Source organism: Neomonachus schauinslandi, chromosome 2, assembly GCF_002201575.2.
Source record: "Neomonachus schauinslandi chromosome 2, ASM220157v2, whole genome shotgun sequence".
Taxonomy (NCBI): Eukaryota; Metazoa; Chordata; class Mammalia; order Carnivora; family Phocidae; genus Neomonachus; species Neomonachus schauinslandi.
In genome coordinates, this window is record NC_058404.1 from 7,847,994 (window position 1) to 7,875,206 (window position 27,213).

Below are 27,213 nucleotides of genomic sequence, written 5' to 3' on the forward strand. Positions count from 1 at the left end.
TATTTTATTTAGAAAACTATGTAATTTGAGAGTTCTTATAAAAACTAAGATATTCCTTGATTCTAAATTATTTCAGTGGCTTGTTTTCACTTTAATAATGCCTGCCAGTCAGGGGCACCTAGGTGGCTCAGTCATTAAGCATCTGCCTTCGTTCGGCTCAGGTCATGATCCCAGGGTCCTGGGACCGAGCCCTGCATCAGGCTCCCTGCTCAGCGGGAAGCCTGCTTCTCCCTCTCCCACTCCCCCTGCTTGTGTTCCCTCTCTCGCTGTGTCTTTCTCTGTCAAATAAATAAATAAAATCTTAAAAAAAAAAAATAATGCCTGCCAGTCAGAAGAGATAGTGATTTTTTTTCCTTATAATTTTCAAAGAATAAAGTTGTTAGAAAATTTTGAACAAGACTAAAAATCAAGGCTATGCTGGGTTCTTCTTATTTCTGCCAAAATCATGAAGTTCTTTTGGAGTATGTCATTGGTATAAAAAGTAGAATATTTGCATTTAAGGACCTATAGTTTCAATTTCATCTTAGTCTTTTATTATATTTCCAGAATGACATAATAAATATTAATAGTTAATTGCTTTATGAATTTCTAGCATGGTATCCTGTATATGAATATCAGAAAAGATACCTTTTGCGTTCTTTTTCTTTTTTTAACATCTTTGTATTTAGTTGCGGATTGGAGGCATTGTGGTTGAATAAAATCTAGATCTGTACAAAAGAGTATAGTAATAACAGCGTAGAGAACATTCAACCACAACAGTGATTCTAATTTTGTATATACATGTATAGATACATATATAATATATATATTTTTATATAAATATTTGGAAACTGTAGTACATATGTTACCTTGACTATACATTGTAGTTTGTTTATTAATAACATGAATCTTCCTCAGTAGTTGTGACTTCTCTACGCTGCATTCCTAGGGACATGTGGAAACGATCTTTGACTGCAAATTCAAACCTGATGATCCCAATCTTTTAGCAACAGCTTCTTTTGATGGCACTATAAAAGTCTGGGACATAAACACACTAACTGCTGTGTACACCTCCCCGGGTAATGAAGGGGTTATTTACTCCCTATCATGGGCCCCAGGTAAGAAGTGTTTTATTAAAATCAAGAGTGCAGTTAGATGACTCTCCTAACTTTTGTTTTCATTTGAATTATATTCTTCTCTCAAAGCCATCTTGCTCCAAATAATTGTAGGGGCAAATTAGTACCAACATATATGTTGGTTCCGTTTCTGTGGGGTTTTTGAATAAGCTGCCCCTGCCCAGGCACTTTGATTTCTGGACTTTTCTATATGACATAATCATATAGAAAAACCACAGTCAATAAGGATGATCTTTTTGTTTGTTTGTTTTTAAATTTTTTAAAGTTTTTAAATTTACTTTTTTCATTATGTTGAGTTAGGCAACATATAGTACACCATACGTTTTTGATGTAGTGTTCAACGATTCATTAGTTGCATATAACATCCAGTGCTCATCCCAACATGTGCTCTCCTTAATACCTGTCCCCCGGTCACCCCATCCTTAAGGATGATCTTGACCCATCGAATTTTAGCTACATTTGTATAGCTGTGCTTTTCAAGGTATAACACATTTTATGGGACAAAAGTTTTCCTTAAAATTTTCATGTGAATCATGGAGCGCCTGGGTGGCTCAGTTGGTTAAACGACTGCCTTCGGCTCAGGTCACGATCCTGGAGTCCCAGGATCGAGCCCCACATCGGGCTCCCTGCTCGGCAGGGAGTCTGCTTCTCCCTCTGACCCTCCCCCCTCTCATGTTCTCTCTCTCATTCTCTCTCTCTCTCTCAAATAAATAAATAAAATCTTTAAAAAAAAAATTTTCATGTGAATCAAATGCATGAAAATAAAAAATATATGTATCTCTCCCTGACACATGTTTGTGAATATGAATGATTATATATAATCACAGTTCAATTTTGATCATGTAACTCAATATAAATTCTACCTTTGTAATATCGAAGAACTTTTATGCCAGAATAGGACCTTTTGTTTGATCTCAGAAAAATGCTACCTTTATACCTTCCCGTACTTAAAGGAGAAAAAAGATGTCCTTGAAACTTCTGACTTTTTTTTAAAAAACATTATTTCCCTATATCATTTTGCACACCCAAATGAATTTTTCACTTTATAAAGTATATAGAGTGCTTTTCTTATTTGTCCTAGTGACAACATATTAATTTAAAAACCACATATAACCAGGATATAGCTTATTTTTTAGATCATCTTCTCATGCACAGGGATTTTTAGCCTTGAATTTATGGGCTGTTGGGGGGTTTTGATGTCTTCAGGGATGCTGGGAATCTCTTGGATTTTATGCATAAAAGTTTTAGCGTATGTGTGTACATGCCTGTGTCTGTCAAAGATTATCATAGGAATCGGATTTTCAGAGAGGTCCGTGATACAAAAAAGGCGAAGAACCTAGTGCTGTTTTATTTATCCCTCTTCTCCCACAATGAGGAGAGGATCCAGTAAAAGAAGATCCAACTCTTACTCTGACAGTAGTTGTTTCTGTAAGCAGAACATACTTAGGGCCATCATGGATACAAGGCCAATTAAAAAAAAAAAGATACTTCACTAATTAAGAAGTGAGGCACGAAAAGAGCTAATCAGATCTCTTACCTGCTGCCTTCTTCCTATTCATCCCTATGTGACGCTTTGTGATTACCAACATTTATTAAAGAGGGTCTGAGAGGTTGAATAACTTGCCCGGGTTACATGCTTCGGGAAAGTAGAAATGTTGGAAAATGGAAATTCTTTAATTTTTTGAAATGTGGTTACTGAGGAATCACTACTTTTAGCTAAGTACGGATAAAATTTAAAAGATTAACGAAGGTTGATAGGGATGGAAGTAGAGGATAGAGGATTGCATAACTTGCTGTAATTTTAGAATAGCAACCACAGGAAAAGAAAAAAAAAGTACAAATTAATATGGAAACTCCTCCTCAATAATTTGAGAACCCAACAAGGGGAGCAGAATGAAAATACTAGAAATACGGTAAGGACTTACTTTTTTTAGGGTTTATAATCATTTATCACAAAGTATTTCCTCCATGTTTTACTCGTAGGTAGCACAGGAAAACTGTTCCTTTTTTTTAATGGAGAAAGCCTCTTCTTTGACTGCCTTGCAAGAAATTCTTAAGTACTAGATCATCTACTAACTTAGCAACACTTTGATTTTCACAGATTTTTTTATTTCTTAAAAACAAAGAGCATTGTTTATGTTTTTGATTTTAAAAACCTGAATTTTTTCATGTGTTCTGCTTTTAGAAATGTTTTCCTAATTAGAAAGAAAAAAACCTTACTAGATGCAGTGTAAAGAAAAATGTAAATACTGACTGGATATGTGATAGTATTGAAGAATTATTGATAATTTTTGTATTTGTGATTGTGATAGTTTGGTCATGTTAATGAAAGAGTCTTTTAGACATTTGTACTGAAGTATTTATTGATGAAATGATAGAATGTCAGAGATTTGCTGCAAAGAAACCCAAGAGGGACTATATACAAAACAAGAGTGACCATATTTTGATAATTGTTGAAGTTGTATGATGGTACATTCATTATACTATTCTCTATTTCTATACGTTTGATAATTTTCATTATAAAAAACTTTAAAAAAACTACTTTGTAAATTCCAAGTCTTTTTCAAAAATGATATTTTGAAAAGAATTACATGTGTGGCAAACATTTCATATAAGGACTAACAAATTGTTTCCTAAGGTGATTTAAATTGTATTGCTGGAGCAACTTCCCGAAATGGTGCTTTTATTTGGGATGTTAAAAAGGGCAAAATGGTGCAACGATTTAATGAGGTAAGGTGTATTTATTACTGGCTGAATAGTATAATGTCTTATACTGCCTCATGTTTTGTAAATGCTTTTCTCTCTTAATTTAATAATCACCAGGTGACATTATGTTCTGTCACTTGGAGAAAAAAATCCAAGAGAACATACACATGTTGAAATGAATTCTGAAAAACGTAGATGGGTCTAAGATACAAGAATTCACCTAAAGTTGCATTAGAGATTCAAAGGAATTCTGAATCATCTTCCACAAAATTATCTGGGCAAATATTTAATAGTTGTAAAAAGACTAAACTCGGAACAAGTTCCAAATTACAGTCTAAATTCTGTTACAATTAGCTCCACATAGGGAGAATTCTTTAATGTCTTGAACCTGATTCTTCACCTGTAAGATGGTGAAGTTGGATTATACAGTTTCTTGGACTTCCTTCCACCTCTCAAATTCTCCATGACAAGCACTAAAACCTCCCCTCTTCCTGCTTGTAATCATACAGATTGTACTTGACTTCTGCCTGGAGTTAAATTGTCATCCCACATTTTACTGAGTTCCACTAATATTTGGAAACTGCATGTAATCTCATTATAATATGTTAGATATGAATCAAGGGAAATAGGAAAGGATCTCTCTTTTGAAATTTCATTCATTTCAAATGACTACTGTTGGAGTTTATTGAATATATAATTTATTTGAAAATAGCTTATATTTGAGACTTTAAAGCCATTTATACAAAAAACTGATTTTCCTCTGAGGATCAAGCAGCTTTGATCTAGGGGACACTAAAGTAATGTGGGAAATGCAGAGTATTAGGAAAACTTTACCAAACACCAGTAAGCAATTTTGCCCTCCAAAGAGGAAGCTTTGACAAAGGCCTGTATAGTTACTTCCCTCCCTTTCTCTACATAACAATACTTTCAGTTCAGCAGTGCCCCCAACCTGCCCTCTGCCCTCCCATCAAGAACAGCACTGATTCTGTAATAGTCATGTAAAAAGAAAAGAAATGAATCTGAGAAAGAAACTTTTGACCTAAATTCAAAGATGTTATCCTTAAGTGTCACTTCTGTTGATCTCGTCTTGTGGCATCTTGGCCTCTTGAGAACTCAAATATCTGCCTATCAGCACTGCCCGGCCCCACCCTGACTCCGGGCGACTGGCATCCTAGCATCAGGGGTGTCTCTCACACCCATTCATGTCTTCCCAGCATTCAGGAGCATAGTCGAGACTGATCGAAAAAGTACTTAAATCTAGGGTAATAACTATGGGGCAAGGTCAGTTGTAATTAACTGAGTTACGTGTGTCTCACAGAAGGAGATGCAGGGTCTTAGAAGCCCTAAGTTGCATTTTTCTTGGGCTAAACGAAGCTGACGGGAGGCCTCCACTCCTTCAGTTACGTGGGTGTAGAGACTACCGCATTTTGTGCCCATCTTTATACAGCTACCCCCCTTGACCCCCAAAGAGGAAAGAACAGCAAACTAGAGACCACTTTAGTAAAGTCGCCTTCAAACTCAAGATAAAAAGTCACTTTAGTCTCTCATTAGCTGCAGCCAAAACTGATCTGCTCTATAAAGTTAAATAAAAGTTGGAAATGGATTGATTGCAACCTTTATTCACCCATGTCCCAGTGGATGAATGACATTCCCATGTATAATATATTCCTTGTGGTTTTACAAAGGCTCCTCATACTGGTTGTGACTACAACCCTTTCCTTCCCCAGTCCCAAGAAGGCAGAGGAACGGGTCAAATAGACTGATGTGTCACAGGAAGAGCCTTAAATCCTTCTCCTTTGTTTTTATAAGATAGAAAACGTTGAGATTTAGGAGAACAACCAGTAATAACAATTGCTTGCAGTGTTTCTTACACTGTACTCGTGGTAGCACTGGGTCAGGAAGCAGACAGATCCCTGTCTTCCTCTGCACACTGGGACTTCTGGAAAAGGCATTAAGCACGGCTTTCCTCCGCAGATCCTGGCTCTCTACCAGTGTCTGCGAAACAGAAATAGAGCCACTTAATTGATATCTTAACACAGAGGGTTTGTTTTTTAAGTGTGATAGCTTTTATATTCCGCTTCCTGCTGTTGATAGTAATACTACTCTGTTAGCATCGTCTAGAGTAAGTTCCTAACGGAAAAGCAATACTAGAAGAAGTAAATAAATAAGAGAAAAAAGGGGTGAATTATTTTTTATTGATAGGTATTTTGCATTTTTTGAAGCATGGAAAAAATGGAATATTCTGCGTTGCCTGGAGTCATAAAGACTCCAAAAGAATAGCCACCTGCAGTGGTGATGGTTTCTGGTAAGTACTATGTATGAAGTTACACTGCTTACGAAAGATGTATTGATAATACCCATTGTGTCATGTTAGCACATACATCAGAGTAGTCAGTGCAATTCCATCTGCATGGCTGCACCAACCCTCACCAGCGTATAAGCCCATACGGGCACATGCCGTGTTGCCATATCAGTACTAAATCAGCACTGAAGAGTGCAGTGATGTTTAAATTAAATAAACCAGTAATTTCTTTCTAAATGAAGATACTACCGGAGTTGTAACTAACATACTGTGAATTGCCTCAAAGAAACTTTAAGAACTTTTCATCAAGAGTCTAATTAATCCTCATCACATTTTTGAGGAAGTGGTATTTCAGTTTTACAAGTGATTCAAGAGATATCAAGTGCTCTAGAAACCTGTTCACCTTTTGTAGATGCTGTTGTTTATAAAAGGATGAACAGCCTTTGCAATGAGGACTAAGGTAATGCATGTGGGAAATGCCTAATGTCTCTGACCTTCTGTGTCAGAAATAAGTGCTCTCTTAATTCTGTTAAGTCCCAGGAAAAAGTAGGTTTCCAAGGAACATATGTAAGGGAAGAATTGCCTTTGAGCTATTGGGCTGCTCTAAGTAGTATTATCTTTGACAGGCAGTATAGACATGCACGGTTGCTGCAAACATAGTAGAGGTGGTCTCCCGGTGGGTTTTGCAGTACCCGGCCCAATTTTCTCATCCTCTCTTTAATTTCAGTGAAAAAGACAGTTCGTATGGAAACCAAAGATCTTCACCAGGAAGTTGAAATTTTCCAGAAATAAGCAAATTAGTGATTTTTTTTTCCCTGAAAAGAACTCTTTGCTAATTGATAAATACCAAAATAGGAAAGATGTGCCTCAGAGTTTTTTGATAAGGTGATACACAGTTAGCTTTACTGTGTACTTTCAGGACACCACTGGTCTGATAAATACCACAGGTAATGACTAAACATTTGTAAGCATAGGTCACCACCAGTAGCCTCAGAAGTCTGGCCTACTGTTGTTTTAGAGGATCTTTTCTAAAGACTTTTAAAACCCTGTAATACATTAATTTATACACAGCTTCTTCTTTTTTCCTTTTTGGAATCAATTGCCCTGTGTTATGGCAATGATATAGTTGGGTATTAGAGCTTCTTTAATTTTTGCAGCTAAAATATATATTTGGGGGAGAAGGGATCCTCTAAATTTCTAGTTATACACTTAGAACATGCCACAACAATGTTACAACTTATGTGTCCTTGACTTGGTGGAATAGTACATGCAACTTGCATTATAAATGAGTTGTTCAAAATACAAATTTTGAACTGCTAAATTTTGAAGCTGAAAATCGAATGTGTATGTTAGTTATAGCATTGTTTGAAAATGTGTGTATTAAACTGTGTTTTTCCTGGGGCACCTGGGTGGCCCAGTTGGTTAAGCATCTGCCTTCGGCTCAGGTCATTATCCCAGAGTCCTGGCATCAAGCCCCACGTCCGGCTCCTTGCTCAGCTGGGAGCCTGTTTCTCCCTCTCCCTCTGCTTGCCACTCCCCCTGCTTGTGCTCTCTCTCTCTCTCTTTCTCTGTCAAATAAATAAATAAAATCTTAAAAAAATGTATGTTTTTCCTAAAAATATTTTATAAGGAGTAGTTTCTAAATCAAAATTTATCACCTTCAAATTAATTTAAGTGGATTGCCATAATTAATACTGTCTTATGTAAATATACTCACTCATAATTGATAATATCATTTACTCAGTACTTTTAAATGTTCTTTGTGCTTTGAAGACAAGGTCTCTATCCTAAAAAACTTATTTTTGAATTATACAATTCTGGCTTTGTTTTTGTGAACAATGTATTTAGAATGTTTTTTCTGTTAACATATTATACTTAATTTCAGTATTGTTCGAACAATTGACGGTAAAGTGCTACACAAATACAAACATCCAGCTGCAGTGTTTGGTTGTGATTGGAGCCAAAACAACAAGTAAGAATTTTTTTTCCAAAGATAAATTATAATTTCTGAGATTTTAAATAAGCATGAAGTTTAATGTTATTCTCACAGGTAATACTCATCACTATTTAGTTAATGTTCTTGTTGTCTAGCCTTGTAATTGTTTATGTTAGCTGATGCTTTAGGAAGAAGCATAGGACTAACTAATAAAAAATGGAAATTTAGTCTCATCTGTATGTGGCTTCTACCATAGAAGTGTATGTAGCCCTTTCCTTAAACCCTTTTCGGAATCTTGCCAATGGTATTATTCCGCCACAACTTTCCATTGCCCACCCCCCCACCCCAATGCTAATGCCTTGACATTGGATGATTTCCTAAAATGTAGAACTTATGTACATAGTTTTGAAAGGTCATCCTTGCTTATGAGCCTAGTATTTACCATGTAAAAATCAGCTCAGATTTAAAAATCAATCCAAGTCAAACCCCCACTAAAATTGATCCTTCAAGTCACTGCACTTCCAAGAATCTTGCATTTCAAACCTCTCTTTATGCTATGTAAGTTATACTTAAAGATTCAAACTTTCTTTAGATATTGTGAAAATAATGTGAAATTATGCTCTTCCATATTGCAAGTGGAAAATATACATATTAAAATATTAAAACCTTGTTATACTTGTGTTCTGAGTCAAATCACATACAAAATGATGGATCTACATATTTTTTTTCAGTAATATAGAAGAATTTATAACACACTGTTAGAGGTTTTATGCAAAGTGAGCTCATGCCCAGCTCCTCCCCCAGGATTCCCCATCTAAGTGGCCTGATAATGTTCACAACAAAGCTGCGGAAGCCAAAATCCTTTGCCTCTTCTCTTATACCTTGTCATCTGTCTATTTCAATTTCCAGTCGGCCATCAATTCCTGTGATATCATCCATCTAAATACTCTTTTTCCAACCACTCCCTTCCCCTGCCATAAACCAGTAATACTTGTTTGCTTTTGGACTTCCTCAAAAACCTTCTAAATCAATTCCTTCGTCACCACTTCCTTGTCTCCCTGCCCTACCTTCTTTATGTTGAAGTCAGAGTATTTAACAACCAGATCTCAGTGCACCATTTCATTGCTTACATTGATTGTAGGGTAAAATGCAAAATCTTAGGAGCCCAGCAGGGAAGTCCTTGTATAATCTGGTTCCTGTGTGTTTTAGTCATGCCATTTCAAGCCTGGCTCCCCCTTGTTCTTTGTATTCCAGCCACATTGGCTTTCAGTTTCTTGAACTAGTCAGCTCATTTTCATACCAAAGCTTTCCCTCATGCTGTCTCCCTATATCTAGGATTCTGTTCCACACCCCACACCGTACAACCCTTCTGTATTGTATATAGGTAACACCCACCTATACTCCAGCTCTCTGCACCAAATCACTTCTACAGAAAAGTGTTTCTTGACCCCCATGTTAGGTAAATTTCTTCTATGATATCCTGGGAGCACTTAACATAATAAAAGTAATTATAACAAATAAAATTAATAAAGATTAGAGCAGAAATTGATAGAGGGGTGCCTACCTGGCTCAGTTAGTGGAACATGTGACTCTTGATCTCAGGGGTTGTGAGTTCTAGCCCCATGTTGGGTATAGAGATTACTTAAAAATAAAATCTTAAAAGGGAGGAAGGAAGGAAGAAAGAAAGAAAATAGAAACTAAAAAACAAAACAAAACAAAACAATAGAACAGATCAATGAAACCAGAAATTGGGTTATTTGAAAAGATCAGCAAAATTGCTAAACCTCTAACAAGACTCATTAAAAAAAAAAGACCCAAATAAACAAAATAATGAATGGAAGAGGAGAAATAACAGCCAATATCACAGAAATACAATTATAACAGAATATTATGAAAACCTGTATGCCAACAAATTGGGCAACTTACAAGAAATGGATAAATTCCAAGAAACATATAACCTACCAAAACTAAAGCAGGAAAAAATAGAAAATTTGAACAGACCAATCACCAGCAATGAAATTGAATCAGTAATCAAAGAACACCCAAGAAACAAAAGTCCAGGACCAGACAGCTTCACACGTGAATTCTACCATTTAAAAAAGAGTTAATATCTATTGTTCTCAAATTATTCTAAAAAATACAAGAGGAAGGAAACCTTCCAAAATCATTCTGTGAAGCCAGTGTCACCCTGATACCAAAACCAGATAAAGACACCACAAAAAAAGAACTACATGCCAATATCTCTCATGAATATGGATGCAAAAGTCCCTAGCAAAATACTAGCAAACCGAATCCAACAATATATTTAAAAAAATTACACACCACCTTCAAGTAGGATTTATTCCTAGGATGCAAGGTTGGTTCAATATTTGCAAGACAACGTGATACATCACATCAATATGAGGAAGGATAAAAACCATATGATCATTTCAATCGATGAAATGTACAAAGTACAATATCCATTCATGATAACCCTCTGCAAAGTAGGCCTACAGGGAACATATCTCAATATAATAAAGTCCTCATATGAAAAGCCCACAGCCAACATGGTACTCAATAGTGAAAAGCTTAGAGCTTTTCCCCTAAGGTCAAGAACAAAACAAGGATGTCCACTCTCACCACTCTTATTTAACATAGTACTGGAAGTCCTAGCTACAGCAATCAGACAACATAATGAAATAAAAGGCATCCAAATTAGCAAGGAAGAAGTAAAACTCTCACTATATGCAGATGACCTGATACTCTATACAGGAAACCCTAAAGACTCCACCAAAAAACTACTATAAAGTTGTAGGATACAAAATCAATGTACAGAAATCTGTTGCATTTCTATACACTAATAAGCATCAGAAAGTGAAATTAAGAAAACAATTCCATTTATAATTGCACCAAAAACAATTAAAATATCTAGGAATAAACTTAACCAAAGAGGTGAAAGGCCTGTACTCCGAAAACTATAAAACACTAATGAAAGAAATTGAACACAAAGAAATGGAAAGACATTCCATGCTCAATGGGTTGGAAGAGCAAATGTTAAAATGAATAGATAATCAAGGTGTGGTATATATATGTATAAATACACAATGGAATATTATTCAACCATAAGAAAGAATGAAATCTTGCCATTTGCAACAACATGGATGGAGCTAGACAGTATAACGCTAAGGAAAATAAGTCAGAGAAAGACAATTACCATACGATTTCACTCATACGTGGAATATGAGAAATAAATGAGCAAAGAAAAACAAAAAGAGACAAACCAAGAAACAGATTCTTAACTGTAGAGAACAGATTGATGGTTACCAGAAGGGAGGTGGGTGAAGAGATGGGGGAAATATGGAATGGATATTGAAGAGTGCACTTATCATGATGAAAAAAAATCAACTATGAATTACTTGACACATAATGATTAACCATATGAGTAATATAAGTACATATAATTTTAAAAACCATAATTAAATTTTAGTTGGAAATTTGCTGTCTTGCCCTCCAAAATGTAAGGTCCATGAGAACAGCAACTGTGTTACCTATTTTTAGCAGTATATTCTTAGCAAAACACTGTGCTTCTAACCCTCTCTGTGCCTAGAAGAAAGTAGAAATTTAAAAAATATTTCTTCAGTATACAAATGGATAGAATTATCTTGTATCTGATTAGTAGAACAGTTCCACATTCTTATTTCTCTGTTCTGTAAGGTTAGTAAGCATTTGACCAGTTGAAATAAAAAGTAGATATTAATGCAATATGTTTTGTTGGTTAAAAAAAAGGTCTTTTATACTTAACTTTTATGCTTACTACCAAGTATACCTAATAAATTTCATTTTTATTTTTAAAAACCTTTTAAAACCTTTTAAAAATGTTCGAATAGCAGTATCCATATTTTACGTAGCCCCTTAAGAGATGTGAAAAATACCTTGAACTTACAAAAGTTTATTCATAACATATCTCTGAATTTATAATTTGGATATCTATATGTACATTCCTTGAATGTTTATTATTTAATTTTTAAGATTTTACATTCATGTGTCCATATACACATATATAAAAACATACTCATGTATACATGTAAATATTTGCGTTATGCAAAGTGTATTTTCCCACATGTAGAGACTGGCCCATTTGTCAGTGGGACTTAGGCAGATGTAATAACATGCAGATTGGCATGCCAGTTTGCAAACTGGTGTATTTATGCATGTGGGCTTAAATAAATGCAAGTATTATAACCCACATGACAAAAATTAGCAATTTGAAGTTTGAGGAAACAGTTGGGCCAAAATGTGTAACTTCATTTAGAGCATGAGGGCTGTTTGTATGATTGTTAAACATAGGGAGTTACATTCTGGAAGGGAGACTTCGGGCATGCTTTCCACAGTTCTTTCCTAGTCGTCCTAACTCCATTCGGAACAGTGTTCCAAGTATGACCACGAGGATGTAAATAGATATTAATGGTTGCTTAGTTTACTCTCACTCGCTTGAGAATAACAAACAAAGATTATTAAAAGATCATATCCACATATTTTAGTTACAGAGGATCCTTAGTTGGAACAAATAGTTAAAGCATCTATCTCAAGCTGGTGCAACCACCAGAGACAATTGGGAAACCAAGACTGTGACTTTCTGTCCGATGGGACAACCCTGGTCTGTGGGGAGATTTTCCAGCATCCTTCAGGGGAAGCTCTGCAATTTTGCTCATGCCACAGAAAAATTTACCAGTGGTCAGGGCATGTAGTGATTAATAATTTGATTACCAGCAAGGAAGCAAATCTCAATCGCTCACCATTGGGGACCCTTGTTAAGACCCAACAGTTGTGAAATATAAAGATCTGAGAAATATTCAAGAAGTTATGAATCTGGACATTTTAAAAAAGAACTTAGAGAAATATGAATTCCATTATCTCTGATCTAAGATTAAAAACTAAAAATTCAACTGACTAAAGGAGAATATAAAACTCTTTGCACTAAGGAAGTTTCTGGGAATAATGGTTTTACTTCTGTGAGTTTTAGGTCTAACTTCATTAAGGAAGCAAAAAATCGTAGTTTTAAAAATTAGAACTGTGTACGTTTTAAAATTATCATAACAAATAATATCAATTTTTTTCATGTTTTAATGTGCCATTGATGATGTTTCAGAGACATGATAGCCACTGGCTGTGAAGATAAAAATGTTCGTGTCTATTATGTGGCCACCAGCTCTGATCAACCACTGAAAGTATTTAGTGGACATACTGCAAAAGTGTTCCATGTTAAATGGTCTCCTCTGAGCGAAGGAATTCTTTGTAGTGGTTCTGATGATGGGTATGTATTTTTGGATTCTAATTTTTTAGTCCTTAAAATCATAAGCTTATAATCTTCTAGAAATGTATGTATTTATATGATCCAACTTATGGGTGGGAATATTTTAAATATGTACATAAAACAAGGATGTATAAGCAGTTAACAATTACCTAATTGCATTTAACCATAGTAAATTAAATTTTGCCATGCTTATGTTATTATCATATTCATGATTTCTATTTCCTTACTTGTTTTGCTTATTATGGATGCTTATTTCTATCTTATTAGCAACAGAGTTAACAGAAACAAAAATTTCAAAAGGATCAGATTGGAAAGGGAAAAAAGACTTGAAACAAACAAATCTCTGTAAAATATAGAGAAGAGTTTATTTTTAGTAATGTCCTGATATTTAATATGGAAAACAGCTGTACTCTGTTTTCATTAAGAATAGAAAACAAGAAGATGATCATGTATTTTTATCATGAAGAGAATTTATTTAGAAATGAGAGTGATTTAACATTTTTTTTCTGGGTTTGTGAAAAAGTTACTGAAATCTTGTCTCTATTTTATATTCAAACAGGATAGATTTTGCATAGTTTGGTCCCTATTTGAATATGAGATAAATTTAGGTAAGAAAAATCTTACTTTATGCAGATAGAAATCATACTATACAGTAGCCACAAGTTTAATATTGAATAATTGATTATTTTCATCTTGAAATTTTGGCATCCATCCAAATTTCCTAAGAAAAGCAATTGTAAGATTTCTGTGGGTTATCACTGGAAATGTTACTTACAGTAAGGTTATCGTGTCCAAGTGAATGAGTTGACTTAGAGATTTTTTGTCTCTTAACATAGACCTCAGTGTCTAAATTCTATTGCTACATCAAAAAAAGTATAATCTTCAACCATTGTCTAAGAAATATTTGTCAGAAAGATAGCAGTAAGCATTTTACTTAATTATGGTGATGGAACTTGAAAGTCTTTTGTAATTCTGGTTGTTGGTCCCTTTATATGACTGTATAGATGATAACATGCTGTCTTTTAAATAATGCTTTTGTACAGTGGTGGATAGATAAAGCTTTTCTTGTGCTTGACTACAAAATATAGTTATGATGTTAGCCTGATGTTTGCTTAATCTAAATTATGTCATAAAGCAAGAACTCCCATTCTAGTATCTCTTATGATAACATTAAAGTATTTTGATACATCTCACTTTAACATTAGCTTATTTATGAAAGCATGATATTAACCAAAATAACTTCAATGCTAACATAAGGATTTAGCACAAAATTAGGTTGTGATATGCCTGGACACAGGTACCAGGATAAGGGGAAAAAGAAGTGGGTCTTCATAGAAAGCAGATATAAATATGCCCTAAAGAAATAAAAAAATATATAATGTATCTCCTTTATAGTGTAGTATAACCTTTGAAGTATTAATATTTTGGCATTGTCAGGTTGATACAAATCTGCAACTAAAAATTATTATGAATTAAGTTGGCATTTGGAGGTCTTAAATTGATTCTGAGTTCAAATTTTATTTCAATAACATTTCTGCTTTGTACAATTGGTAGATTCAAGTAATATCATGAATCCAGTTATATTTAAATTTTGTACTTGATTTTAGAATAACTATAAAATAATCAGCCAACTTATTTTATTGACCAAAACATGCAGGAATGATTTGCTCTGTGATAGGAGCATAAAGATGGATTTTTCAAATAATACCCATCATCATACATGCTATATTTTCATGATTTACGAATAATGTGAGTGTTGTTAAATTATTATATCCATATTATTAGTAATATTTTTGGCTTTATCTGTTCTGGATATTTCACTTTAAGAAAGAAATTTTTTCAGTCTATAAACTGAAATAGTAGCTTTAGGATCAGTAGGAAAGGACCAGTTAAAGTAGGGAAACAAAATATTGAAATAGGCTAGCTCTAGCCTAGTTAGTTTTTCATTTTCATCTGCTGTAAAGAAAAGAATTGTAACATACCTTGAAACTTAAAATCCTTTTTCTTTTTTTTTTTTTTTTTAAAGATTTTATTTATTTATTTGAGAGAGAGAGTGAGAGAGAGAAAGAGCACAAGAGGGGGGAGCGGGAGAGGGAGAAGCAGACTCCCTGCCGAGCAGGGAGCCCGATGCGGGACTCGATCCCGGGACTCCAGGATCATGACCTGAGCCGAAGGCAGTCGCTTAACCAACTGAGCCACCCAGGCGCCCTTAAAATCCTTTTTCAATTTACTGAGAAATAATTGTGCTCCACTAAGAATGTGTCAGTACTTCAGACAAATTATAACTTGAAAGGTATTATATACATAATATTCTGTTTTCAGTTCTGTTCGAATCTGGGATTATACTCAAGATGCTTGCATAAACATTCTTAGTGGCCACACTGCGCCTGTGAGGGGATTAATGTGGAATACTGAGATTCCGTATCTACTCATATCTGGCAGCTGGGACTACACTATAAAAGTATGGGACACTCGAGAAGGAACATGTTTGGATACTGTTTATGACCATGGAGCAGATGTATATGGTAAAGTGTTTTTCATGCACTTTTAAATTTTGCTGTATTAATGAAGTTTATCATCTCTGAGAAATACAATGTTTTTTTAAGAAAGCTTATGGTGTTTCATTTTAAAACAACATTCTTATTAAAACTGTACTTGTTTATTATTGAAATATCAGAATACACAGAAGATAATCCAAAATGTCATGAGAAATTATTTGTGTTTCTGTGTGCACACACATGCACACACATGTGGCTTGGATTTTTCTCCCTTCCTTTACCATCACTCCAGAAGGACGTTGGAAAACAGGAAATCAGTGATAAAGTAGATATAACTTCTCTAGCCATTCCTGTATCTCTACTCTTGGATATTTAGGAAAATGTTTTGCTTTTTAATAGTAAGTCTTTAAATACAGTTAAGCTGGGTATAGGACTCAGGGTTCTTGCATTTTTCTTGTCACTTTCATTTATAGACCCAAACCTCAGTGGCCCTAAGTGGTGAATTAAGAAGATGAAAATGGTTCCTTAGAGAAAGTCATCCCACTCTAGGCACTTGGGTCCATATACTTTACCTCAGTGGCCTTTCAGTTGAGGCAGAGGGGCTGAGTGTGGGAGAGAATCCTTTTTCTGGATGTTCTAAACTGGAAGGTCCCAACTCTCTTTCTTCTTGTAATTAGAACTTCCGTCCATCCATTACCTCACAGGTTACCATGACTCCATTGGTGTGACAGTATGCTTGCTGCTGAACCAACTGAAATGCAGTTTCAATGTTTTCATCCAGGACCATTTGCTAATCATTATTCAATTTTCTATTTGTATTTATAGAATATGCTAAGTAATATATTCTTGTATCATTTTCAGCCGAAATAGAAATGCTATTTCAAAACACTTCTATATAACTTAAATTCTGTAGTTTTACGAGGTATGCATAGATAAGTAATATTTTTCAATGTTTACTTTAGTTGAAATAGGTTTCTTTTTTCCATCAGGTTTAACATGTCATCCGAGCCGCCCCTTCACTATGGCCTCTTGCTCCCGAGATTCTACAGTGAGACTCTGGTCGTTAACACCTTTAATCACTCCTCTACAAATAAATATTCTGGCAGACAGATCTTGGGAAGAAATTATCGGGAACACTGGTATTGAAAATAAGCATCTATTAGATTTTGTTTTTAAAGAATATCTTACAAGCAATCCTTTCTCACTGAATTGTGTCTGTTCTTTAGATCATGCTACAGTACAAGGCACTCCTCCTCTTTTGTGTGGTAAAGTATCAAGAGAGATTAAACACGAAATAGAGAAACTGACTGGTAATCCTCGAGCAAAAAAACTAAGATGGTTTTCAGAATGTTTATCCGTGAGTATTACAGGAGTTAAATGTGAACATTTTCCCTGTAGTCAAAATGAATCATTGCAAGTCTTACCATTATCACATATTTACATGTATCATCCCAGCTCAGCTGGTCCCTCTGAGCATAGTTGGTGCAGAGTAAGAAAGCAAATGGAAACCAGAAACAATAAAGGAGATCAATTATTGTTATTATTTGGTTAATTTTTCAACTTAGATATGCCTGCATCATATTTTTGAAAATGCAAAATTCTGTGGGGTTTTGAATGCATTATTATATCTTTGGTTATTCTGTATCAACCTTTTAGCCTCCAGGTGGCAGTGACAATTTGTGGAACTTAGTTGCTGTGATCAGAGGGCAGGACGACAGCCTGCTTCCTCAGAACTACTGTAAAGGAATAATGCATTTGAAGCATCTGATTAAATTTAGAACGGTAAGTGAAGTATGCAAGGATCATGTCCTCAAGCAGAAATTATTTTTGCCTTTTCACTGTTGAAATACAAGAATTATTTTGAAAAATTTATAGAATTAGAGTGAGTAGCCTGAAGTAAGTGAACACTGAGGAGATAAATCTTCAGTGAAAACCGATCATGAGAGTCTGAATTATCTGAGACCAGATTAAGGCAGCCTTGGTTCCCATAGGTCGAATCTCATGAATTTCTTCAAAGGTCACTTGGAACTACTTGAAATGCTTTACCCTATTACCAGATGACTGTGACATGTGGACCACTCTGACTTTAGTCTCAAGGGCCTGAAAGACTGTATTTTGGGATATGTTTTATTAAAACTGGCCATGTTAGAACTCTTAATGGATTTCATTTCAAAATTATCAGTGACCTTATGCATGGAGTGATATCCAGTATCAACACACCGGTGCTGGGACCAGAAAGAGAAAGTAGCTCTTATATTTGCAATGAAATATCATGGTTAACTTAGCTGTTAAGGCATGAGAACTGGACCAGAGATGTGGATTTGAGGGTCATACGAAACAGTTATTTTCATAAAGGAGGACTTTCTGTAGTCACACCACCACCTAAGGACAACAGCTCTTACCTCTTGCCAGTACAGGAGCCAATTAGAGTGAGCCTGTCATTTTTTATTTTTATTCCAGACTTTTGTACATTTTTTCACTAGTTATATATCACTTTATCTCTCATGACCTTTTGGCCCCTGAACGTCTATAGAACCACAACACCTGGTGAGTTTTAAGGACAATGGGATTTAGCCTCTCCCTGCCCACACCAGACACATCCACTCTTTACCCTGCACCCACACCAAAATATTATAGTGGAAGAGGTATCATATTTTATAGAGAAAAAGTATTGATTTTTTAGAATATTTAATTTCCAGTGCTACGTGCTTTTTAAAATACATGCCCCTGTAATGCTTTTATAATCATCTGTTATCACCAGCTCTTGTATAACAAAATTTAGAAAATTTTATTTTCTTTTTAACCAGTCTGAAGCCCAAGAATTGACAACAGTCAAGATGTCTAAATTTGGTGGTGGTATTGGTGTCCCCACTAAAGAGGAAAGGCTGAAGGAAGCTGCTGACATACATTTGAGATTAGGACAAATTCAGAGATACTGTGAACTGATGGTTGAACTTGGAGAGGTAAAGTGCTAAGATCAGTGAGTTTAACAAAGTATTCTAAGTCTCCGTGAAATGCTAAATATTAAGCTTCTCTTTTTCCAGATCTATTTGCTTCTCTGCTCGTCTGGTATCAGGTGTATATCTGAGCAGTACTTCTCAAAGTGAGCTCACCTGGACTAGCAGCATCAGCATTACTTGGAAACGTGTTAGACATGCATGTCCCGCCCCACACCTACAGAATCAGAAACCCCGGGGATGTAGCCCAATGATCTGTGCTTTTACAAGCCCTCCACATTATTCACATGCACTAAAGTTTGAGAATCACTGCCCTAGGGTAGGCTCTTTGATACCCCATAAATACCCATGTTGGCTGAGTGGCACACGGTGGACTCCCCTTGCTAATACTGTTTGTCGTGACTAAACCCCACACTGGCCAGAAGAAGGGTTTCATTGAGGCTCATCTGGTGAAAGATGCTTCTAAGGCACATCTTGATTGTTTACAGGACTGATTCAACAAAACAGAGTTTTCAAAAGAGGTTAAGATGAATCTATCCTATTAAAATTCAAGATAGTGGTTCTTCTGAAAAGTGGGTGGTAAATAAAATAGAACGAAAGGGAGAAGGAGCTTCTGTTTCTTGATCTGGGTGCTGGTTACTTGAATGTATTCATTTTGTGCAAATTTATGAAGCTTTTTATTAACAGCCATTTTAGCTCAAGAAAAATTCTCCCACCCCTCCAAAAAAAAAAAAAAAATTAGAATGGCATGGACTCATTTCATAGTTGATCATTTTGAAAAGCTCTAAGTTAGTTAATTTTATAATTACAAAGCATGCTATTAAGTGTACTAATAAATAATATAAAGTAAAACTAAGCAATAAAGTTACATTAAAATACATCAAAATTAAATTTAACTCACCTTTTTATTCCCCCATACACTAGAGGCAAATAATGAATTACTGCTTGACCTAAGACAAAATGTCATTTAAAAATGTTATTGAAAAGGAAGGGGTACGTGGGTGGCTCAGTTGGTTAAGCGTCTGACTCTTGATTTTGGCTCAGGTCATGATCTCGGGGTCATGAGATCGAGCCCCAAGTCTGGCTCTGTGCTGGGCATGGAGCCTGCTTAAGATCCTCTCTCTCTGTCTCCCTCTGCCCCACCCACCTCCATTGCGCTTGTGCGTGCACTCCCTCTCTCTCTCTCTCACTCTAAAGAAATTTAAAAAAAAATTTTTTTAAGGTATTGCAAACTATAAAGGGTTTAGGAGCAATATAAAAATTTTACTTCTGAAGAAGTTGAGGTGTCTTAAAAGTTACCTTTTAACAAGGCTCTATTAGAATATCTAGTCAAGGAGAAAAAGAATAATAAATTTTGACAGAATACTAATTCTTCATCTTCCTCAGTTTTATATCTGGGTATATATATTTCTAAGCTATATTTAATTCAAATTTAATTAAAGATACTTTAATAAAATATCTACTTCTGGAGCTTAAGAATTTTGTTGTTGTGCAGTTTCATTAATGTTCTTAATGATCCAAAGAACCGTGCTTACAGTCCTTGAGAAATAGGAATGTCCTTGTAATTGTTCATGGTCACCTCCTTCCGTAGTTTCTGTTCCTCTGAGATTAATACTGTGAGGTTAGGAAAACATTTAATCTTTTCACCTACAAGACATGTTTTTATAGAAAAATCTTGATGATTTCTAAGTTAATTTAACCAACATTTTAACTTCTTTCTTCCATTTGCCTCTACTATAATAAAGGCAAATTTCCCTAAAAATATATTTTAGATTACTTTTTTAAAAAAAGGTAACATGACTACAAATAATATAGTATTAAAAATTACCCATTTTGTACACCCGACACTAATATTACACTGTATGTTAACTGGAATTTAAATAAAAACAAAACAAAAGTTACCTATTTAAAATTTAACCCCTTATTTTCAGGCTAATTACCAATTTTCTAGCCTTAATTGCAGTAGAATTCTACTGTTTGGGAGAGCCTTAATTAAAATGAAGCTTGGATTCATGTTGTGATATTTCAGAATACTTTACCTTCATCTCCCTTCTAGACATGAGTTCAGTGAAATCTATATTTCCATATAATTGTCCACTTGCCTTGACTGAACAATGATCTTTAGTAACAGTCTAATTTTTAAAATGTGAAGATCGGTATTATCAACTATAAAGGAAGAAGTGACAAGAAATAAAGTTTATAAAAAACAGGGAAAGAATAAAAATAGAAATAAACGTCTTATTTGTTAAACAGAAGTGACAGTGTAGTAAAAATTTCAGTATGTATTATTTTGAACATAGAACATAGTTACCATAGAACAGATTACTCTGAGGTTGTGTCAGAAGATGAGTTAATATATTTTTCAAACTACATACTTTAGTTACTACTCTTCTCCTTCCCTCACTCTGCCCCTGCCCTCTAGGTTTGGGATTTTCCATGCTAAATAATACAATTTATATATCTTACTTAATTTTAAAATGTGGTATATTTATACTCTGTGGAATGCATCAGATAGAATACAAAAATATTCCTGGAAATCCAAACACTCTAAAAACACACTAGAAACTCATATTATACATGTGAGTTCATTTAAAAAAAAAAAAAAAGCCCATTAAGAGTTAGTGCAATCGGGCACCTGGGTGGCTGAGTTGGTTAAGTGTCTGCCTTTAGCTCAGGTCATGATCAGGTCAGGAGTCCTGGGATCGAGTCCCGAGTTGGGCTCCCTGCTTAGCTGGGAGTCTGTTTCTCCCTCTGCCCCTCCCCTGGCTTGTGCTCTCTCTCACACTCTCTCTCTTTCAAATAAATAAATAATATCTTTAAAAAAAGAAGAGTTAGTGCAATCAAAATAGACCTGTTTTTGCCTTTCTTTTTTTCTGTTCTAGTGGGACAAAGCCTTGTCAGTTGCACCAGGGGTGTCTGTGAAGTACTGGAAGAAGTTGATGCAGAGGTAAAGAGAGTCTGTCCAAATACATGTTTTAAAATATGTTAAAATGGAAGCAGTATATAAATACGATAGCAGCTTTTGAGATTTTTTTTTACTGTTATGTTGTCTTTAAAAATAACTGAATTTTATGTCTACTAATACAGTGAATTAAATGAATTGGTTACCAGTCATTTTGGTGTTCTTATATTTGACCTGACATCTGAAAGAGACAGTGGAAGGCAGATTTTCCTATGTCAGTGGAGGGACTGACAGATCAGTAAACATACTTATTGGTTAATATATTGCTATTGAAATACAAGTGGTAAGATTTTCTGACGGTTACCAAAAGTTCACAGAATACTTATTCTATAAATAATCTCAGAAATTCTCTCTGGACACTAGTCCCTGCCATCTCCTGTCCATGAATATAAAGGAGGAACTGATGACTGAGAAGACTTTCTGAGATATATTAGTCTCTTACAGCTGCTGCAACAAAGTACCGTCAACTGGTTGGCTTAGAACAACGGATATTATTCTCTCACAGCCCTGGAGGCTAGTGGTCCAGTATCAGGTTGCTGGAAAGATTGGTTCCTCCTGAAGGCTCTGAGAAACACTCAGTTCCAAGCTTCTCCCCAGTTTCTGGTGGTTACTGGCAATGCTTGGCATTTACTGACTCATGGATGCATCACTCCAACACCTGCTTTGTTTTCACGGGGTGTTATTCCCTGTGTGTCTCTGTGTTCACATTTCCATCTTTCTTTGTGAATACCAGCCATATTAGATTTAGGGTCTACCCTAAACCAGTATGACTCCATCTTAACTGATTACATTGGCTAAGACCATAATTCCAAATAAGGTTACACCTGTAGATATCATGGCTTCCTACTTCAACATATCTTTTGGGCAGACACATTTCGACTCACAACATAAGACTGTTTTCTATTCTATTCTGTTCATTCGGTGAATATTTATTTAGTTAGTGTTCACTTTGTGCCAGTCTCTGTGCTAAAGCCTGTAGAGTACTATTTAACGAGTAATTGCCTTGCTTCTGGCATCAGAAAGTTTTGACTTTCTTTTATGAGACATGATTTAGAAACAAAATCAACTGCAGCTCACATGTACAAATAAAAATCTGTCAGAGGCTAAACATGAAATGCAAAAGGTTAACAAACATATCTGCCATGGGAAAGTAGACTGTTCCCCAGCGCCTGCTTTCCCAGTGGTAAGTTTATCAACGGGCTGGCTCCAGCCCCCCCCACTGTAGGCTCCCCATCTTAAGTCCTAAGAATCCCAAATAATTCCAAGTTCCTGTACTGCACAGCTGTGAATGTTATCCCTCCCACTGAAACTTTAATAAGGTCAAGTTAACAGATGATGTCTATTTCACAAAACAATTTTGTTTCAACCTCAGCAAAAACTATTTCATTTATTTTGGGAAACCAGCACCTGATTTTCTCTGGTGGCCAGAAAATGGTTTCCCCACAATGCCACAACTGACAGTATCTGAGCCCTGGTTCCTAGGAAGGGGATGTTATTCCTCTAACAAGGAAATCAGGGTCACGTGGTTAAAAACAGTCGTTGGGGAGAACGCCAGTGACCCTGTGAATGGGAGACTGTTAACAGTGAGCTGGGCAAACAAAATCTGTCTGCTACACCTACCCAAAGATTGGCAGTTAATGTAGGTTTGTTTTTTTTTTTTTTGGCAGTTAATGTAGTTTAATGCAAATGCCAGCATAAGTTAAATAGACCAGATTAATTTTCAACGAAACTGTAAGAATTGAATTAATTTGGTTGATCATTGGGAAACTCCTGGGACTTAGTTAGGAAAAGAGAAAGACAGGATACAGAGAGAGACAGAGCAGACATACTTATACCCTTCATCATCTCCAAGATCAGGATCCTGTTTTCCCCTCACATATCGGGAGCATTATTTTTTTAAACTACCTTGCTTGGGGCACTCATAATATTCTGTATTTTATTATCAATTCTTATACTCTTATGTTGTCTTTTGTAATGATTTTAAGCTACTTATATTTAGAAGCTCTCCATTCATTGTTGTGATCACTAAAACATTTAAAATTCTACTGTCTTTAATGAAGCAGATGCCTGTGTATTTATTAATGCAGTTGAAGTGGATAACCCATCACGCATATCTAGTTTACAACTTATTTTCAGAAAATATATTGCTCATTTTAATAGATAAGCTACATTCATTTTAAGACCTAAAATGTTCTGTGGCATTTAAAAATATGAAAATATGTAGTGTTCTAAGAGAAAGCAAGTATCTATTGTATTTATTATTCCAGAAAACTTTTGTCTTCCATATCTGATTTGATTATAAAATCTGAGGCTTTTAGAAAAGTGATGTGCAAAAGGGCTTATGAACTCTACCGCATATTTTGAATATTTGAATGTTTTAGATATTTCAGATATTTCAGAAAATCTCAGTCCAACCTAGAACCTTGAAATTAGTATATTATAAAAGAAATTGTTCTTATTTTATTAGGAGAGCAGATCAGTTAATCCAGGAAGATAAGGATGATGTCGTTCCATACTGCATTGCCATTGGTGATGTGAAAAAATTAGTCAGCTTTTTTATGTCAAGAGGTCAGCTTAAAGAAGCTCTGCTTGTTGCACAGGTAGGACGATGTAACCACACAAACTCCATGCCCTGGTGGGTGGGGGTGTGGAAGGAAGGCTGTGTTGACTGACCACACGTGCCTTCACATGATCCAGAGTCGTAGACAGCTTGGCTTTTGCCCACCTCCCAGCCGTCTCTGTCCACGTTGCAGTCACACAGTCTGGTCACACCGAATGTACTTTAGACCTACAAGAAGCCCTGAAGTCTGAACTTTCGTGTGCTAATGAATGTCAGATGTGGTTGAGCAGCTTTTTCGAGTAGCCATGTACTTGTAGATACAAAGGGAGTTCACCTTTTTTTTCCAAATTCTAAGGGTATCTCCAAATTGTATAGATTTCAAAACGATTTGAGTGAGCAGTTGATCCTTGAACAACACAGAGGTTAGGGGTATTGAACCCCCACCCAGTCAGAAATCCACATACAACTTTTGACTCTCCCAAAACTTACCTACTGATAGCCTACTGTTGACCAGAAGCTTTACTGAAAACATAGTCGATTAACATATGTTTTGTATATGTATTGTATACTGTATTATTACAATAAAGTAAGCTAGGGGAAGAAACATTATTAAGAAAATCATAAGGAAGAGAAAATACATTTACAGAATTGTACTGTATTTATTGAAAAAAAAAAAAAGTCTGCATGTAAGTGGACCCATGCAGTTCAAACCCATGTTGTTCAAGGGTCAGCTGTACTTTGATCAAAATAATATTCTGAAATTGGTCAGCTATCAACAATTAGCTAAAAATTAATTAAAGATTTCATTAAATTCCAGGCTGCTTGTGAGGGAAACATGCAGACCTTACATGTTTCTACACCAAAAGGATCTTCATCTTCTGATGATATCTACAAGGAAGACTTTAAAGAGTGAGCATTTTATTCTTTGCGTGGGGTCATATTTTATTTTATTTTATTTTTATTTTATTTTATTTTTTTAAAGATTTATTTATTTGACAGAGAGAGACACAGCGAGAGAGGGAACACAAGCAGGGGGAGTGGGAGAGGGAGAAGCAGGCTTCCCGCTGAGCAGAGAGCCCAGTGAGGGGCTCCATCCCAGGACCCTGGGATCATGACCTGAGCCGAAGGCAGATGCTTAATGACTGAGCCACCCAGGCGCCCCGTGGGGTCATATTTTAATGGTTGGCTTCCCTGTAGGAGGTTTTGAGAGCCATGCAGTTCATCTTTCTCTGCATACAGAGGACTTGGCTGGCCTCGTTTCACCACAGTCCTGTGCCATCTCGGCCCCGCCCTACGTGAACAGGGCAACCTCAGGCACGGAGATGGACATGCAGCCCACGCAACTTTTGTGTTGGTTCCAGAGAGGCAAAATGCATTTCAGTAGAGAGATTGCAAATAAAGCCCCTAAGTACTTAAATACTTAAAAACTGATCAAACCTGTTTAAGGAAGGAGGGGCAGTGAAAATACAGGTGTGCTGTTTATTAATGTTTCACTGTAAAGTCAGTGTAGATAATTGTTCATTGTTCATAATCCCAAGCCCCCAGAATTAGTGTTGGGAATAAAATTAGGCTCCTTTTAAAGAAGAAATCCAGATACATATGTTTTTAAAAGAAATGGAAGTTAGAATTCTTCAGCCTTTTGACCTTTGTAAAATTTAATAATCTACTTTCCCGTGCCACATCTATTGGCTCCAATTATTGCTCTAGAAAATTGGATATTTAAACTTTCATTTTTTTTTTTTTAAAGATTTTTATTTATTTATTTGACAGAGAGAGAGATAGCGAGAGCAGGAACACAAGCAGGGGGAGTGGGAGAGGGAGAAGCAGGCCTCCCGTCGAGCAGGGAGCCTGATGCGGGGCTCGATCCCAGGACCCTGGGATCGTGACCTGAGCCGAAGGCAGACGCTTAACGACTGAGCCACCCAGGCGCCTGGATATTTAAACTTTTAAAGTAAAAAAGAGTCATACAATGTTAAGCAAATAATGTATTGCGACCAACATACTCCTTCCTGGTTCTTCACTGCTGTTCTCTGCCATTTCTTTCTTTCTTTCTTTCTTCCTTTTTTTTTTTTTTTTAAAGATTTTATTTATTTGTCAGAGAGCGAGAGAGCCCAAGCAAGGGGAGCAGCAGAGGGAGAAGCAGGCTCCCCGCTGAGCAGAGAGCCCGATGTGGGACTCGATCCCAGGACCCTGGGATCATGACCTGAGCCGAAGGCAGATGCTTAACTGACTGAGCCACCCAGGCGCCCCTATTCTCTCTCATTTCTAAACTTGAACATACACTACCTGTATTTTGTGTCACCACCTAAATTCTGAAAAGTTACAGTTCAACCTATAACTCTTCTAAGGTTGACTGTCCCTATAGCTGAGTTATAAATGATTCAGTATAGGATGGTAAATTTTGAAAGTTAGGCTTTTCTTCTGACATTTGTGGGGGAGGGGAGCCCACTTATCAGTTTGTCTGCCAAGCCTGCTTTCCTGATTTTTTTTTTTTAACCAAAAATCGGTCTTTATACTTGAATCAAAGAGATCAAATTAAATCCGATTTTATCCTTTAATCAGCTTGTTATTATAAAAGGGCAATAGCCCCTTTTATGGTGGAATCTTTGTGTTTATAGAGAATGTATACTATTTTCTTTTCTAGACTCCTGCGCAAAGTCAGTGAAGAACTGGCTGAGTGGTATTTTCAGGACGGTCGTGCCGTGCTCGCGGCATGTTGCCAGCTGGCTGTGGATAACACTGAGGTACGGCTCACGGTGGTGTGTGTGGATGAAGAGCTCTTAAGATGTGTCATGGTGTTTGGAAAAAATATGGCAACTTCTCTGTGAGATCTGATTGTACATGCTTTCCAAGCCTGAGCTTCCACGCCTCCTGAGCACACATA

The 27,213-nt window shown here is 36.0% G+C and overlaps 1 protein-coding gene across 5 annotated transcripts in view; it reads left to right on the forward strand.

Moving 5' to 3' along the window:
* WDR17 (WD repeat domain 17) overlaps positions 1-27,213 on the forward strand; it is an 80,540-nt gene that overhangs the window by 36,285 nt on the left and 17,042 nt on the right. For 3 of the 5 annotated variants that reach the window (XM_021694223.1, XM_021694224.2, XM_021694226.1), the window contains 14 exons: positions 929-1,097; positions 3,754-3,845; positions 6,044-6,126; positions 8,009-8,095; positions 13,188-13,352; positions 15,675-15,877; positions 16,840-16,989; positions 17,077-17,207; positions 17,507-17,632; positions 18,658-18,813; positions 21,690-21,754; positions 24,237-24,369; positions 25,147-25,238; positions 26,974-27,073. In XM_021694223.1, the coding sequence (XP_021549898.1) occupies positions 929-1,097; positions 3,754-3,845; positions 6,044-6,126; positions 8,009-8,095; positions 13,188-13,352; positions 15,675-15,877; positions 16,840-16,989; positions 17,077-17,207; positions 17,507-17,632; positions 18,658-18,813; positions 21,690-21,754; positions 24,237-24,369; positions 25,147-25,238; positions 26,974-27,073 (1,752 nt within the window). The remainder of the gene's footprint in view (positions 1-928; positions 1,098-3,753; positions 3,846-6,043; positions 6,127-8,008; positions 8,096-13,187; positions 13,353-15,674; positions 15,878-16,839; positions 16,990-17,076; positions 17,208-17,506; positions 17,633-18,657; positions 18,814-21,689; positions 21,755-24,236; positions 24,370-25,146; positions 25,239-26,973; positions 27,074-27,213) is intronic. The other 2 variants (XM_044911606.1, XM_044911609.1) reach the window with 1 other exon arrangement.